Source organism: Cardiocondyla obscurior, linkage group LG09 (genome assembly GCF_019399895.1).
Source record: "Cardiocondyla obscurior isolate alpha-2009 linkage group LG09, Cobs3.1, whole genome shotgun sequence".
Taxonomy (NCBI): Eukaryota; Metazoa; Arthropoda; class Insecta; order Hymenoptera; family Formicidae; genus Cardiocondyla; species Cardiocondyla obscurior.
In genome coordinates this window covers 4,595,099-4,609,476 of record NC_091872.1, presented here as the reverse complement: position 1 = coordinate 4,609,476, position 14,378 = coordinate 4,595,099, and the positions used below count along the sequence as shown (strand labels likewise).

General features: G+C 33.4%; 1 protein-coding gene and 1 long non-coding RNA gene across 6 annotated transcripts; one reads left to right on the top strand and one right to left on the bottom strand.

The window, feature by feature from the left end:
- The first annotated feature begins 41 nt into the window (after window positions 1-41).
- Spg11 (spatacsin) lies at window positions 42-7,844 on the top strand. Of its 5 annotated transcripts, none has more exons than XR_011546157.1 (23): window positions 42-789; window positions 885-1,051; window positions 1,112-1,468; window positions 1,553-2,359; window positions 2,441-2,613; window positions 2,819-3,096; window positions 3,169-3,336; window positions 3,425-3,643; window positions 3,719-3,910; window positions 3,979-4,101; window positions 4,181-4,355; window positions 4,431-4,654; window positions 4,733-4,893; window positions 4,964-5,282; window positions 5,356-5,521; window positions 5,597-5,950; window positions 6,025-6,189; window positions 6,261-6,409; window positions 6,486-6,593; window positions 6,655-6,951; window positions 7,028-7,126; window positions 7,197-7,347; window positions 7,457-7,595. XR_011546157.1 is itself a non-coding variant. In XM_070661298.1 (22 exons), exons 1-22 carry the CDS (start codon window positions 508-510, stop codon window positions 7,656-7,658), a joined length of 5,400 nt encoding a protein of 1,799 aa, XP_070517399.1. In that variant the 5' UTR covers window positions 42-507; the 3' UTR covers window positions 7,659-7,844. The 5 variants fall into 5 exon arrangements, 3 of the variants coding, with proteins under 3 accessions (XP_070517399.1, XP_070517398.1, XP_070517400.1); XR_011546158.1 differs by having other exon boundaries at window positions 7,197-7,343; window positions 7,457-7,565; XM_070661298.1 differs by having other exon boundaries at window positions 6,267-6,409; window positions 7,028-7,347; window positions 7,457-7,844.
- Window positions 7,845-9,292: 1,448 nt separating this feature from the next.
- LOC139105360 (uncharacterized) lies at window positions 9,293-13,274 on the bottom strand. The gene is made up of 4 exons (XR_011546168.1): window positions 13,075-13,274; window positions 12,832-12,906; window positions 12,134-12,685; window positions 9,293-11,891 (listed from the first exon to the last, which is right to left on the bottom strand). It is a non-coding gene; the product is annotated as an uncharacterized lncRNA (long non-coding RNA).
- Window positions 13,275-14,378: the final 1,104 nt, after the last annotated feature.

Genomic DNA, 14,378 nt, shown 5'->3' with positions numbered 1-14,378 from the left:
ATGATGAAACAGCAAGTCTGCTGACTGCTGGTTATCGACTGCTGATTAAAGGAACAAGTTGACAGCAACGCTTTGTCATAAGCAAGAAAATGTGATTAAAACATAATTTCCATTCCAAATAAATGTATATTTCATATAGAAATATGTATATTTCATATAAATGAATACTTGTTGTAACTGTTTAAATGATAGTGAGAATGTAACGTATCAGTGATTCCTCTAGTTTTCACAACTATTGTTTTTATTTTTTCTAACCTATCTGTAGTATTGCGCTATAAACTTATCTTCTCGCGCAACAAAGATTAATATAATTTTGTAACGTTATAACAACACTATGGACTGTATCTATACTACGATATTTTAATACTACAATGAAAATTAATTAGATGTGTTTTAAGGACATAGAGTACAATTTATCAGCAAGCTTCAGTAGAAATTGAAATATTGTGGAAATATAAAAATGTGAGAATTTCTTGTAGTAAAATTTTAAATACTGCACATCGCAAAATGTCTGAAAAAAAGACAGTCGGTGGTATTCCTGTGGAGTGTCTAACTGGAGAATCAGCAGCAATATGGTCTGGGTGGCGTACATTAGGAGATAGAGAACTTGTAAGGGAAGCTTCTGCCAAAGGAACTCATATTAAACTAGCTCACAAATGCCTTGCGTACAGAAGAAATTGTACTGTAGAACAGGCATGTACATATTTTAACAAGGAAGTAGAAACTTGGGTCAATGAGTTATTAAATAAGAAGCAAGTTTACAGAGCTTCGCATATTTTAAAAAATATGGTAAGTCCATGTATTTGTGTATTCTTTTCACGATAAGTTGTGGTTAAAAAATCTTTTAAACAATGAGTAAAACGATGGGTATTTTTTTTTTACAGGGAAAAGATCCTATAGAACATATTTTTGCTATTTCTATAAAAAGCAAAGATCCACCTTTAAGAAATTATTTATGTGAATACATGATAAATGCCAATGGATTTAAGACTGAACATGTTGCAGCATGGAACATCATCAAGTCTATTAATGAGCATGAAGAAAAACGCAAGTAAGTTTGTGAAAATAAAAAATGTATCGTAAGAAATAATAATTTATGTTTTTGTTTTAGAATTCAAGATGGATTAAGTTCTTGCATGTGTATAGACGACATAATCAAACTACCACAAAATATCGAGCAGGCCTTACGCACGGAATTATATTTTTCTTTGGATAACCCTGAAGTTTTGGGAAATGTGTCGAATAATATTTTGTGGAACTATTTACTGTCTAATAATAAAATTAATGCATTAAGAATGTGGATTGATGCAAAATATAATCCAGACATTCCAAAAATCTCGGATGAAATCGATGAACATTTAAAGTCGTTATTTATAAATTTAGATATTACACCCGATATGATCGACTATATAGATTCATCAAAAGCTAGTGATCTCTCAAAAAATCTGACCAAAAATTACTTATGTAGGTGAGTAACTGTTTAATTTATATAATTTATGTTCTTTGTTAATGTAATGACGAATCATAGCAAAAATCAAATTTATTATTCTAGATATGGCATTTACACAAAAGAAGAAAAAAGCGATTTGAAATTAATATTAAATCGCTCTTTTGGTTGTGGCATTACACTGGACGAACTCAACGCGATATTATCTTTACCTTCCTGCAATATTAACAAAACGGAATTTTTACAAAGCATTGATCAGCAACTGTGCCTTAGACATTGCTCGGAAAATTGGCACACTCAGGAAGATGACACAAAGTTAAAAACATTATTTAACGCTTTAACTTACATGTGTAATGCTCAAGATAATTACGAAGATGCATTGTTACGCGGACTTTTAGAATCGATCGATTACATCTCCAACGATTTTAACGATTATCTAAAAACAGATTATTCAGTAAGCTTGTCATTAATATTTTTACGATTGTGGCAAATGCAGAGCTCATTACGTAATGAACCGCACTCTTCAGAAAGGAATACACTAATGAGAGATATATTTACGAGCAAGTCTGCCTTAACAATTGACACACGTGTTATTTCTGAAGAAGTTCTTCAGCTTACGCTTGAGCATATGCCGGGACTGCAATGTATTATCAAAGATCAAAATGAAAAGGATGATATGACAGTATACGATTTAGTAGATGGCTATAGAAATTTAAATTCGAAATTGCTGTTCAAGTGGCGTTTCAAAAATGAGCCCATGCCTACTTTCACGAACGAAAATCTTATCAAACAATACGGGTATCAAGAAACACTAATGTACGGTTATTACTTAAAAGAAGGAAGACCGAATATGGCTGTGCACAATTTAATACATGCTCAAGCGAAATTCCTTGGAAATGTATCCTCTCACAGGTTTGTATATTCGCGATAATATTCGTGTTAATAATGATTTTATCGTTAACGTCGACTCTAATCTTTTTTTTTTTTTTTCAGGAAATTTAAAGCAGCTTTATACGCACATGTTCTTGCTTTGAGAAATTTAGACAAAACTGATATCGTATGTAGCTGTATTGCGTTCATCGAGTTGCTGAGAATCGACTCGAGCAATTTGCAATTACACGTTACCGTAGCAAAATATGTACAAGAACAATTAAACATTTCTATAGGTAATCTAACTTATGCAATGACTTATATATATTAAGATGTGTTATACACTTAGCGAGTTATGTGTGTTGTTGGTGTGTTATTTTTGTAGTAATTAATTTGTTTGAAATGTTCGCGTTCGCCGCACGCTCGCCAAGTGTATACACACATTTATACACTGTTTCGATGTAAAAAAAACTCTTTTTAATAATACTCTTTATTATGCAGGTAACTTACTAGAAAATGTAGTATATAAAAGCCAAACTGATGTAAGATCTGTGATAACGTATTTAGAACAAAGCTTTCAAAAACATTTCTTAAGTGACACTTTCATGTGCGATAACACGAAATTTATCGAAGCGTTAAAAATGTGGGACGTTATCGTACGGTTTGCACGTGTTCATAACTACGCGCTGCCCGATATGTTGCCAAAATATCTAGCAGATAATGATCTATGGTTCGAATTTATTGCAGTTTGTCATATATTTTCTTATCCTATAACTCAGGTATGTTTTAAAATAATGCCTAAGTAAAAGATGAGCTCAACAAAAATAAAATTTAAACTAATTACATGTTAGATGATGGAAAATGCCAAATTATTTAATAACGCAAACATACGGGAACACCTGCTAACATGTTTAACCAATGATAAGCTTAGTGAAGCTCAGCCAAATCTCAATAACAAACAGAAGATGAAATTTCACGATACAAGGCAACCAAGGCATAAAGATGAAGTAAAAGAAAATGTAAGATTTTATTGGAAAGAAATTTTATAATTTGTTAATAATTTTTTTTTATACGTTATTTGTGTATGTTAACAAAATTATTTTCTAGGGGTCTCCAGTGTCTACCTCAGCCATATCAGAAATTGAGACAGATACAACTAATGTAACTAGTACCAATGGCATTTTCAACAAATGCATTTCATCGGATAAAAATTTATGGTTTACTATATTAAATTGTCATCAAAGTCAAGACCCACCCAAAGCATTTATTAATGCGTCTCGCCTAAATCTAAGTCCTATATTAACAGTCTTAGCTACATGTTACGAGGTATTATTTTATTTTTATTAATATTATTCAAATATTATTTTCCTTTTTCACGATTTAAAAATCTCGCATTTATAGCCGTCTTCTGCAGAATCGTATTGCTATTGTTGGATGGTAATATCGACAGGAAAAGAAGACATACTCCTTGATTACGCAGAATGTTTAGAGCAACATAGCTGGCCTTCTGATAAAATATTAAAATTACTAAATAAAATGATTCAATACGGATATATTAACACGATCAATCGAGCTCTCAAAATTTTCACGCCTGTAAGTTTAATTAATGTTAAAGAAACAGCTTAAGATTCGTCTATGTAATTGGTGTTAATTTTTCGCAGAAAAGCGTTCTAATTTCCCTTTTTGAGTTTTTAACGCAAGCAATCAGTTATGGCGAATTCAAGGAAAATCAGCAGCACTTAATAGAATTTAAGTCGAATTTTTCTCGATGTAATGAACACAAAGTATGTATAGAATTGCAATAACACTAGCCTAGTATACTATATAATTATATGTCCACGACTTTATATATTTATTTTTTAGGACTTTGTGGATGAGGATAGCGTCGATTTTGCATGTTTAAATAATTTATATTGGGTTGCTGATCTTGCAACCCAATGCATTGTTACAGCACTCGGCTACGGATTTCAAAGTACGTTTTTACGAGTAAAGTTTCTCGAAGTGCTAATAAACTGTAATTTTTCTGAAAACTTACCAGGTAAATATAGTTTTTTATATTCATATATCCTATTAATCTCGGTGTAATTTATAAAGATTTTATTGTATATTACAGTTGCAGTACCAAATTTTCAACGCTTATTAGATTTGACAAAAATTCTACAAGAAACCGATGTGACTTTAAATTTTAAGAACATTACTTTAATTAACAAAGTATATTATTTTGATATGGAAATTAAAAAATGCATTGACGATTTAATAGCAATTGAGAATTATAATACTGCCTTAGAATTAGCATGCTGTGTCGGATTTAATTCATCGGAAATTATATTAGCACAAGTAATATCTTCAAAAATTCTATTTTTATAATATTTCACAATTTTTCTATACATGTAACATTATTATTTTCTTTTTCAGTCTCGAAATATTTTTAAACAATCTATAAATAAAGATGGTCAAGTAAGTTCTACTTTCTGGACACAATGTGCTAAAGATTTTAATAAATATCATGTTTCGCCTCAAGTAGCAATTGAATTTTTTGTCGAACATGCCGAGAAAGTTATATCCAACAAAGAAAGGTAAACGATGATATTTTACATAAAACAATATTAATTCTATTATAATATCTATCATAAATTTTATTTTTAGATATGAAGTCCTAAAATTGGCTTATGAAACTTTAAAACGTACCGAAATCGAGCAACAAATTACTAATACTCTAGAGATGGCAATGTGGAAGACATGTATCTTAATTGGACCTGAAAATATAGAGCTCGACTACGATCACCAAATTTTTAATAAATTAAAAACGGAATTATTAGCTGGTTTGGATGAGTTACAAGTCAGTTGTAATTTGATAGAAGAAAAAGAAAAACATGCAGCGGAAATTCTAATTAATAAATTAATTAATCTAGGCAGATTGGATGTTGCCTTACGAATAAGTATAATTTTCAAATCCAATCATAAAGTAAATAGTATTTTTTTAATTTAAGGTTTAAAAATATACCATTAAATTTAAAAACATTTATCCTTTTTTACAGGACTTGCAAATATTAATGTTATGCTTAAGCTTAGCAGAAGGCGAAATTTCACCAGCAGATTTAACTCCGCAGCAAAAGAGTCTCTTAGAAGACAGAAATCAAAATAAGCAAAAGTATAGTGCTTTACGTAATCGTGGTCTACAAAGATTTTCTTCATCGTCATCTTGTATGCTTCCCTTTTTTTTAATATACATTAATATTTCTGTATTTTATTAAAAAATATATTTTTTTATGTTTTCAGTAAACACAACTTCATCGATTGTAGAAAGTAACAGGCCAAACGATACGGTTAATACTCATCAAACGGAGTGTATTTCAATCTTAGAAAAATTATCAGAAGCTCTCACACATGGAAATGAGATATGCTTTAGAATTATTTCATGTTACAAGCTTTCCATGCGTTTAGGGAAGGCATATCAATCATTACTGATATTACAAGATCCGATAAAGTTCCTACAAGAGATTATAGAAAGTAATATTGAAAATAAGTTCGAGACTGCTAACGACATAATAATGTCTTACAAAATTAAGACGGAAGACGTGGCGACATTCCTGGCTGATAATATTGCAATGCACATAACTTTTGCTACAGAAAGTAATTATGAAAAATTTTTTTATTTTCTATTTTAACTAATTATTTCCGTATTAAAAATAATAATGTTCCTATAGATGGTCAGGACGATTTGATTTTTATGTGGGGCTATTCCTTGAATTCGCATTTCCATTTAATAATGGAGTTGTGTAGCGATATTTCGTTATTAGGCTTAAAATTGTTGAAGACAGCACAATCATTGCTTGGAAGATACGTTAGCACTCACGATGAAAAAAAAAATGGTAATTTTTGTTTTCTCACCAATATAATTTAATTTCAAACTACCATATAATATTGTTCTTTATCGTGTCAGTTTCAGGATTAAAAACGATAGTGGAATTATTAATAAGATCCCACGATTGTTTCACGGCCTCTTGCAACATGGAAGGAATAGCATCGGTATTACGAAAGTGTCAGAACCTTGCGAATATGCTACAACTTTTAAAACATTGGGCGCTACTAGTACGTTTATTAGTACCGTATTTCTAATGAAAGGCTGTCATCAAATTTATATTATTTTTTTTTAATTATATTTTAGGTACGTCTTGTGACTGGTGTTGGTCGATTTACCGAAATGAATTACATATTTCAAATTTTGAAAGAAAATGATCAATTCGAATCTTTATTAGGACAAGGCCTGGACAAGGTATTTGTTTATACAAACTTCCTATTTTTTCATTTAAAACAACACTCATTTAATTGAGCAGGTTCCGGGTCTAAAAATGGCATTGTTGGAATTCTTGAAACGCCAATGCCCGGAAGACAAAGAACTTTTTACTTTAGTGGCGCTTCATTTCCGCTTGTATTACGAAATAGCATTAATGTGGGAAAACGAAGCAAAGGAAGTAATTGCAAAATTAATATCTGATGTATTAAAAGAATACGGAAGAGGTGTAACTGGAGGTATTCCGGTAGAAATTAAGCTAACTCGAAATGATAACGTCCAAACAAAATTGCAATTGGCTGTAACTAACTTAACTCACGCTACTCAATATTATTTACAGGTAAAAAAAATAAAAAATAAATATTAAAACGTACAATTTTGAATGAAATATGTTATAAAAATTTTTCTATTTTTAGGATAAAAAACTAAATCTCGCTAGACGATGTTCACATCAAGCTCAACTCGTCGCTCTGCAGATTTCATTAGTAAACGCAGTATCGCAAAATCAGCAAGCGGTATGTTTGTTGAATTTGAAAAGCGACGAGTTAGAAAGAATATTATCTCACGTCTTAAATTTCCCTCAAGCTCTCATTGTCATTCGCGCTTATAATTATCACGCGGATTGGGTTAATCTTATTTATCATCACTGTATTCTAAAAGGAGAGACGAAATACCTCAAAGAATTCATGACAGTTAACAATCTTACGCCTACGATTGTGCAGGATTGCGCGCGTAGGTAAGTTTTATATGCAGTTTATAATGAATATGTAAATGCAAACTTATATTTAAATATCGATATTTAATAACTTTTTAAAATGCTATAATAATATAAAATATGTCTTTAGGTACAGATTCGAAATAAGTATCAATCATTCCATGACAGATAATATGAGAACTTTAATATCTGAATTGTCAGATGTCGAATGCAAATACATGCTAGCTAGTCAGCTTGGTTTTAAAGACATTGTGGAGGAACTACTCAACGATCCTATAGTGGGCTCCTATTTAAAAGACACTATTTGGAAAAAAGGATATATCGCTTCGTAAAATAGCTCAATTTAATGAAACTCTATATTATTAATTGATAAGAAATGTTGCAAATCTAAACGTTGCAGCAAGTTGTTACAAATTATTCATTATCGTTATAGACAATACATCTAAATATATTTGTACTTTTGTCAACATTTTTGTATTATTCATAGCGCTATAATTAATAAAAATTTTTTTATTTTATATTATAGTATTATTTAATGAACCTCATTACCGTTAAATATAATAAGGATTTTTTTATTTAAATTAAGAATAACATTATCTGAATCGTATTTTGCATTTACATCATATCATACAATGATATTTTGACTTTACCACTGCGTATTTACCCCGTGTGCATAAACTGGTTATCGATTAGGGGTAGCTCGAGTCAGGGGTCGGTACAAGAAAGAGTCTATACCACGTTACAACCGTTCCTCGTCCGTTCCTACTTTTTAACGTTAACGGATAATGATGCGTACGTTTCATTTATCGCGCATATCTTTTGGAGGCAATTTATCTGTCATCGCTATTATGTTTCTAACTAGACTACATTGTGGTAAGAGATAAAACCGCGTTGATGTCAATTGTAACTGTCTGTTCAGCAAAAGATACGATACGATGATAACTTGTTGCCTGCCTACACGCTATCACATATGATAAATGTACTGATCGCTCGTAGATATAAAACAAACGAATGTATCTTAAATCAATAATACACTGTGGGATTTAATTCAGATACACCGAATGTCTAAGCACTTTTTAAATTTAGTAATAATTACGAAAATATTAATGTTAATTAATTTTTTTAATATAAAAAAAGGCTAATATAATGACTAAAGTTTTAATAACGTAAATCATAACTAAAACAAAGAAAAGAAGTCGTGAAAAAATAATTTTTGCGCAATTATTTCATTCAACGTAGAAAATGACTTAACTTATCATTTTAAGACCTGCTATATTTCGTGCTGGCAAATCTAAGCACTGGCGTACCTTTAAAAGTGGTTTCGAGGTTTATTACTAACATTTAGCATTTTAATGAATCACCTTTTTTTTAAAAGCAAAAACCACTTGTTCATAAGCAAAGGGGAAGCGCGTAAAATAAAATTAGAAAGAATTATTAGCGTTTTTATTTTACGCTATTTTGTCTGTTTTATGGACATACGTGCATAAAATGCGTATAGTTTCTCGTCTTTCCTCCCTATTTGTTATACATACATGAATTTTTCAGTAAAATAACGCTCGTTTATTTTGTTGCACATTACTTTTTCAAGAATCAAAGAGAACAATACCTAAAGAATTCGAGATTTTCTTTTGAAAATATTGTAGGAAACACGTAGTCAAAGAAATTTTTTCTTTTGATGAATACTACAATTCTCTGCTATTCCCGCTGTTTGCGCACGAAAAGGCCTCGTAATGAATCTATGTCCGAAGAAAGGCAGAAACATATTTCCGCTCGACAATACCGTGTACTTAATAATAAAATTAGAACGATATAAGTTAATTAAAATGTTAAAGAATAACATTTCTAGCTTTCCTCGCGAAAAGCTTTATTAATCATTTTATTATATATTTTTTTAATTTTTCTATTTATATATATATAAAACAAAATAATTTGATAAGTCTGTAATATTAAATTATATACAGCTCAAATATGTGTGTCAGATAAATTCTCGGGGTAGCTATAACTAACTGGTACCATTCTCCGGAATATTTTTCTTTCAAAAATAAAAACGAGGCGTCTCGTAATCTTGTTAAACTAGAATTCTTCATTCTTGTATCGTAAAGATAGTTCCCTACGTATATTGTGCCTGTGTCCTATTACAGATTCAACGCACGAACGCGATCTATGACTAGCATAAAGGGACGAATATTCTACACGGGGGAAAATTTACGCGTAACATCAACATCTTGTACACCTCGGTACCAGGATAAAAGCCGCCCATCGCACGTATAATTTCGGTATATTTATAGGATTAATAGTTCCTGCGCGCGATACCCGTGGAGAGATGGGTTTTCGATAGATCAATCGGACCAGCTGGCATAAGCACGCGCTCCTAAGCCGCTTACGTCGTCCCCATAAAGTTTTGCGCTTTTTTGGAAATTTGCGCGCGTCCCATAATCCGACAGCCACCGGCATTAACGATAATTTCGAGGGAATGGAGTGATAATTGATTTCGAAGGGGATCGACTGAAAGACGAACACGCGCGTATAAAATGCACGCTGCTATATCGCGTGTCTCCACCACGCGGAATTTCTCGTGCATGCGAGATTACGCCTCTTATAAATCCTTTATCGTTATCCCTCCACTGGATCAAATCGGCTATCCGATTATTTCCGCGATTTTTAGTGCATTATAATAAATTAAACCGTTAAAAGAGGCGCGCCCGGCAACTTGTTTGAGCGTAATTAAGTATTAGTTATCGGATTTTACTCTCGCTTTGTGTCTCTTCTCTCGTAAAAACAAACAGTTTAATCCTCGTGTATCGGCTTTTTTCCTACGCGTTATAAAAAAAAAAAAAATAATGTTTGCGTCAAAATTTTAATAAATGTGCGATCTGGTGAAAAAAAACGCTAGTCATTTAATATTAATATCGTCATTACTTTTATACATTTAACTCTAGACGCGATGGGAATATAAGATACCTACTTACGCCTTGGTATGACATAAGACCGTTAATTTATCGATGCGTTAATTGAATATTAAAATCTGATGTAAAGTTAATAGCACGCAATTATGAAAGTATCTTCGGCTACGACACAATTAACGATGCTCTTTTGTGATAATAATTATGCCGATGCGCTTTGTTCCGGCAGAGCAGTTCGAATAAGTTTCAGCAACAGGCTATTATTCCATAGCTATTATTGATGCGAAGAAAAAGCAAGCGTTGCATCTTAGATACTGCGAGTTTAATTTAGCCCGCTGCGGAACGCGCAGCCGATATATCGATCTCGTGATGCAACCCGCTGAATAGAATGCCGATGTGTAGGTTTCAGATGAAGTGCCACCGACGTGCACGAATTTGCAAAAGACAGCGTAATAATGCCGCCTCGCTATAATTAATTTATACGTTCGCGCATTAAAAGTGACGGTAATATTATATTTGATTGAAACGAGCAAACTCATTACGAGTCACCGATGTACATATTTCTGCGTGATTGTCAGCCCGGGTAATTACGAGATATAATCGCACACGCGGCCGATTACGTCGATCATTAATACCGCGTTATTCGCTGTAACAACTTTTTATACTCATTCAATTACCGCGACGCCAAGCCCACGTCCAGACGCACGAGCAGGAACATCAAACGACCCAATTCTCGACGTTTATGATCGGATATTCCGACGAAAGGGGCGTAATTCTGAATTATGCCAAGCATTTTGCTGAAGATTACAAGTTACAAATGAGAGCCATATATCGAGGGATTACATCCCGCTTGATGCGGTGTTGAAAGAAGACCAGACTCGGCCTGTGCAAATAACTCCTCGACAATTCGTCGCGGTTCAACTCGCAGTTTGGGTAGAGGTAGATCCCTAATAAAGAATGTCAATAATGCGCGAATCGGCCGAAGCAACATATGCTTGATGATAATCGTGTAATTCATTGATCTGCCAGAAATTATGAGCGAGAACTTCTCGCAGCCTTCCCTTACGACCCTCTTTTTATTTTTCTAGACCCTAACTTTGATTGTGTATCGAATCCTATCTCAAAAAGTTGTGTTAGATCTAATCGAATTTAGTCAGCTAAATTTTTATTATTTTGTAAATTTAATTATTGTTTTAGAGTATAGAATAAAATTTTTTTAATCAGAATAAATTTCTTACGAATATTAAAACGAGTTTTTAGACGAATGTTTAAACAAACGAATTTTTAACGAACGAATTTTTAACGAAAGAAATTTAAAAACAATGTTTTTTTTTTTTACAAAACTAAACCGGAAAGTATTCGAGAATATCGACTTTGCCGCAAGTGGCTGAAAACGTCGACTCTGCCGCAAGTGGCTGAGTCTCTCACTTGCGAACTAAACTACTTTTCTACTCTACTGCTACTATAAGCAACGAATCTACGAATTGTAACAATTTTTTTTTAATATACCATCATTATTTATTAATTCAACATACATTTAAATGTGTTAAAAGACTTTATATTAACTTTTTGCATAGATTCGTTGCGTTTGTAAAGAAAATTTTTCACTCACATTCGATGCGACGGCGGAGTTCAGCTACAAAGATAGGCGGTATGATGATTCTGTAACACACAAATAAAAAATAAAATTAAAAACATGTAAATAAAATGCATCAAATAATGATTATTGATTTTTGGTTAACTTTGAATAATTTAATTATAAAAAGATTTTTATAAAAAATATTTTTTCTAAAATTAAAAATTTTTTTCTTTAGAATTGTTTCATTAATTACTATCAAATAATAAAATTAATTAAATAAACTCACAAATTTTTTACTTTTATATAAAAATAAAAAAATATTTACCCAAACGTTGCTCCACCGATGCCCGATGTCTACCCTGGACCTGGTCCTCCTCTCAGAACTCAGTTCTCTCCTTTATTAGTCACTCGCGACACTCGCGGATTATTAATTAAAACTAATCGCGCGACCCTGGCGGCACTCCCGTTTTTAAAATTCCTAAATAAATTTTTAGTCGCCCGTTTACTTTTTGCGGTTTCGCGACGAACCCCGACCGTGGTTCGTTTACTTAATCGGCGATAACGATACTTCAGATTTTTATTTAAGCGAAACAACGAGTTTCACTTAAATAAAAATCCTAGGAGTATTGAGCTGAAAGAATGCTAATTAAATGGCACATTTATATAAATGATATATAAAAACTACTATCTACTGTCTACAAATCTAATACTACTACTACTGTACAAATTTTGTTTTACACGAAATACGCGCCGCGAAATACGCGAATTTTTTTTAAATACCTATTTCTCCGCGATTTAGATGATTTTCCCACCCGAAACTTAAACTAATATGAAAAAAGAAACACCTGCCTTCAGCGGAGTATGGGTATTCAGCTACCTGTAACATACAATAATAAAATTTAATTGTAGAGACGTTTACAAAATTGTTCATTATTAAAAAAAATGTTTTAAAGCATCTTTTAATTGTTATTAAAACGGCAAAATAATTTCAATATATAATTTTAAATAAAAAATTATCCTTACCCAAGGGTTGCTCCGCCGGGGCAGGATGCCTTTCCAAGGCCTCCTTCTCCTCCTCTCAGTACTGGAAACTAGAATCTGTAACAAAAATTAAATAAAATTTTAATGTAGATGTGCTAAAAAAAATGTTTACCATTTAAAAAAAAATTCTACGCGCTTTTAATTAATTTAATAAATAAAAAAAATTAAAAATAAAATTATTTATTATCAAAAACAATTATTTTGTTCAAAGAAAGTGATTCTTACCGTAGAATTGGTCCTCCAAATCCTGATGCCTCTCCGAGGCCTCCTCCTCCTCTCAGGACGAAGTCGGTCTTCCTTCAGTATCAAATTCGCAAATAATCCGGATAAATTTAAATCGCGCGACCTTGTACGGTATTCGCGAAACAAACCCGACGAACCGCCGGCGATTCGTTTATTAAATGTCGACGACGACGGCATGTTCTCTCCTCTTCTCGATCCCTGTTCGAAACAGAAAATAAAATTTGAGTTAGTCGCGTACGCAAACGACTTACGATCAATGAATGTATATTATTGTTCGGCGTGTTCTACCTAACTGTACGTCCCAGCCTATGCTAACTGCGTGTCCTGATCTACGCCAAGTACTGTGCGCTTGGCTGACGATCATGTAAACACCTCGCGTCGCGGTGGTCGCTGGTCGAGAGCTGATCACGTAAACACCACGCGAGACACGTACGTTAGCTACCTCTATCTACTTCGCGTGACCTCTGTTTATCTCACGCGCTACAAGTCTCCTTCTTTCGTGTGCTACGCACCACGCTGCACAAAATATTATACTTAATTCCGAATATTATATTCTAACACCATCATATTGAAAAGAGCCGAAATTAATGTCCTCGAGTCACGGCGAGTGGCTTAAGAAACGCGAATATAACTAACGCGTAAATGGCGATAAAATTTACTTTGAACACCTTTAACATGTGCTCCTCGTGTTCAGAGTATTTCTTAGGGATGTCTAAGAACACCGAGATAAATTTCCGTACCACCAAAATTACGTATCATTACTGATAAGAACGGAACGTCTCGCCACCACGTGCCACGTGCTCGGTCATTGAAAGAGTGAGTCCCCGCGCCTACTGCTCCGCTTCTCCTGCCCCTTCCGCTACCCCTTCCGCTGCCCTTTCCGCTACTCCTTAGACATTATATTAAAGATAAGAGCAGAACGTCTTGTCACCACGTGGCGCGTGACCCGATCTGCGGAAGACTGAGTCCCCGCGCCTACTGCTCCGCTTCCCCCACCCCTACCACTTCCTTTCCGCTACTCTCTAGACTTTATATTAAAGATAAGAGCAGAAAGTCTTGTCACCACGTGGCGCGTGACCCGATCTGCGGAAGACTGATGAGTCCTCGCGCCTACTGCTCCGCTTCCCCCACCCCCACCCCCACCACCTCCTTTCCACTTGTCCCGGAATATTATGTAGAATAAAATTTAATTATTAGGAAAATTGCTATACTTTCGGCGTTAACCCTATCAAACGAACGGCTGGTATAATACGGTGAGCTGAATAAACTTGTCTCTCTCTCCCAAA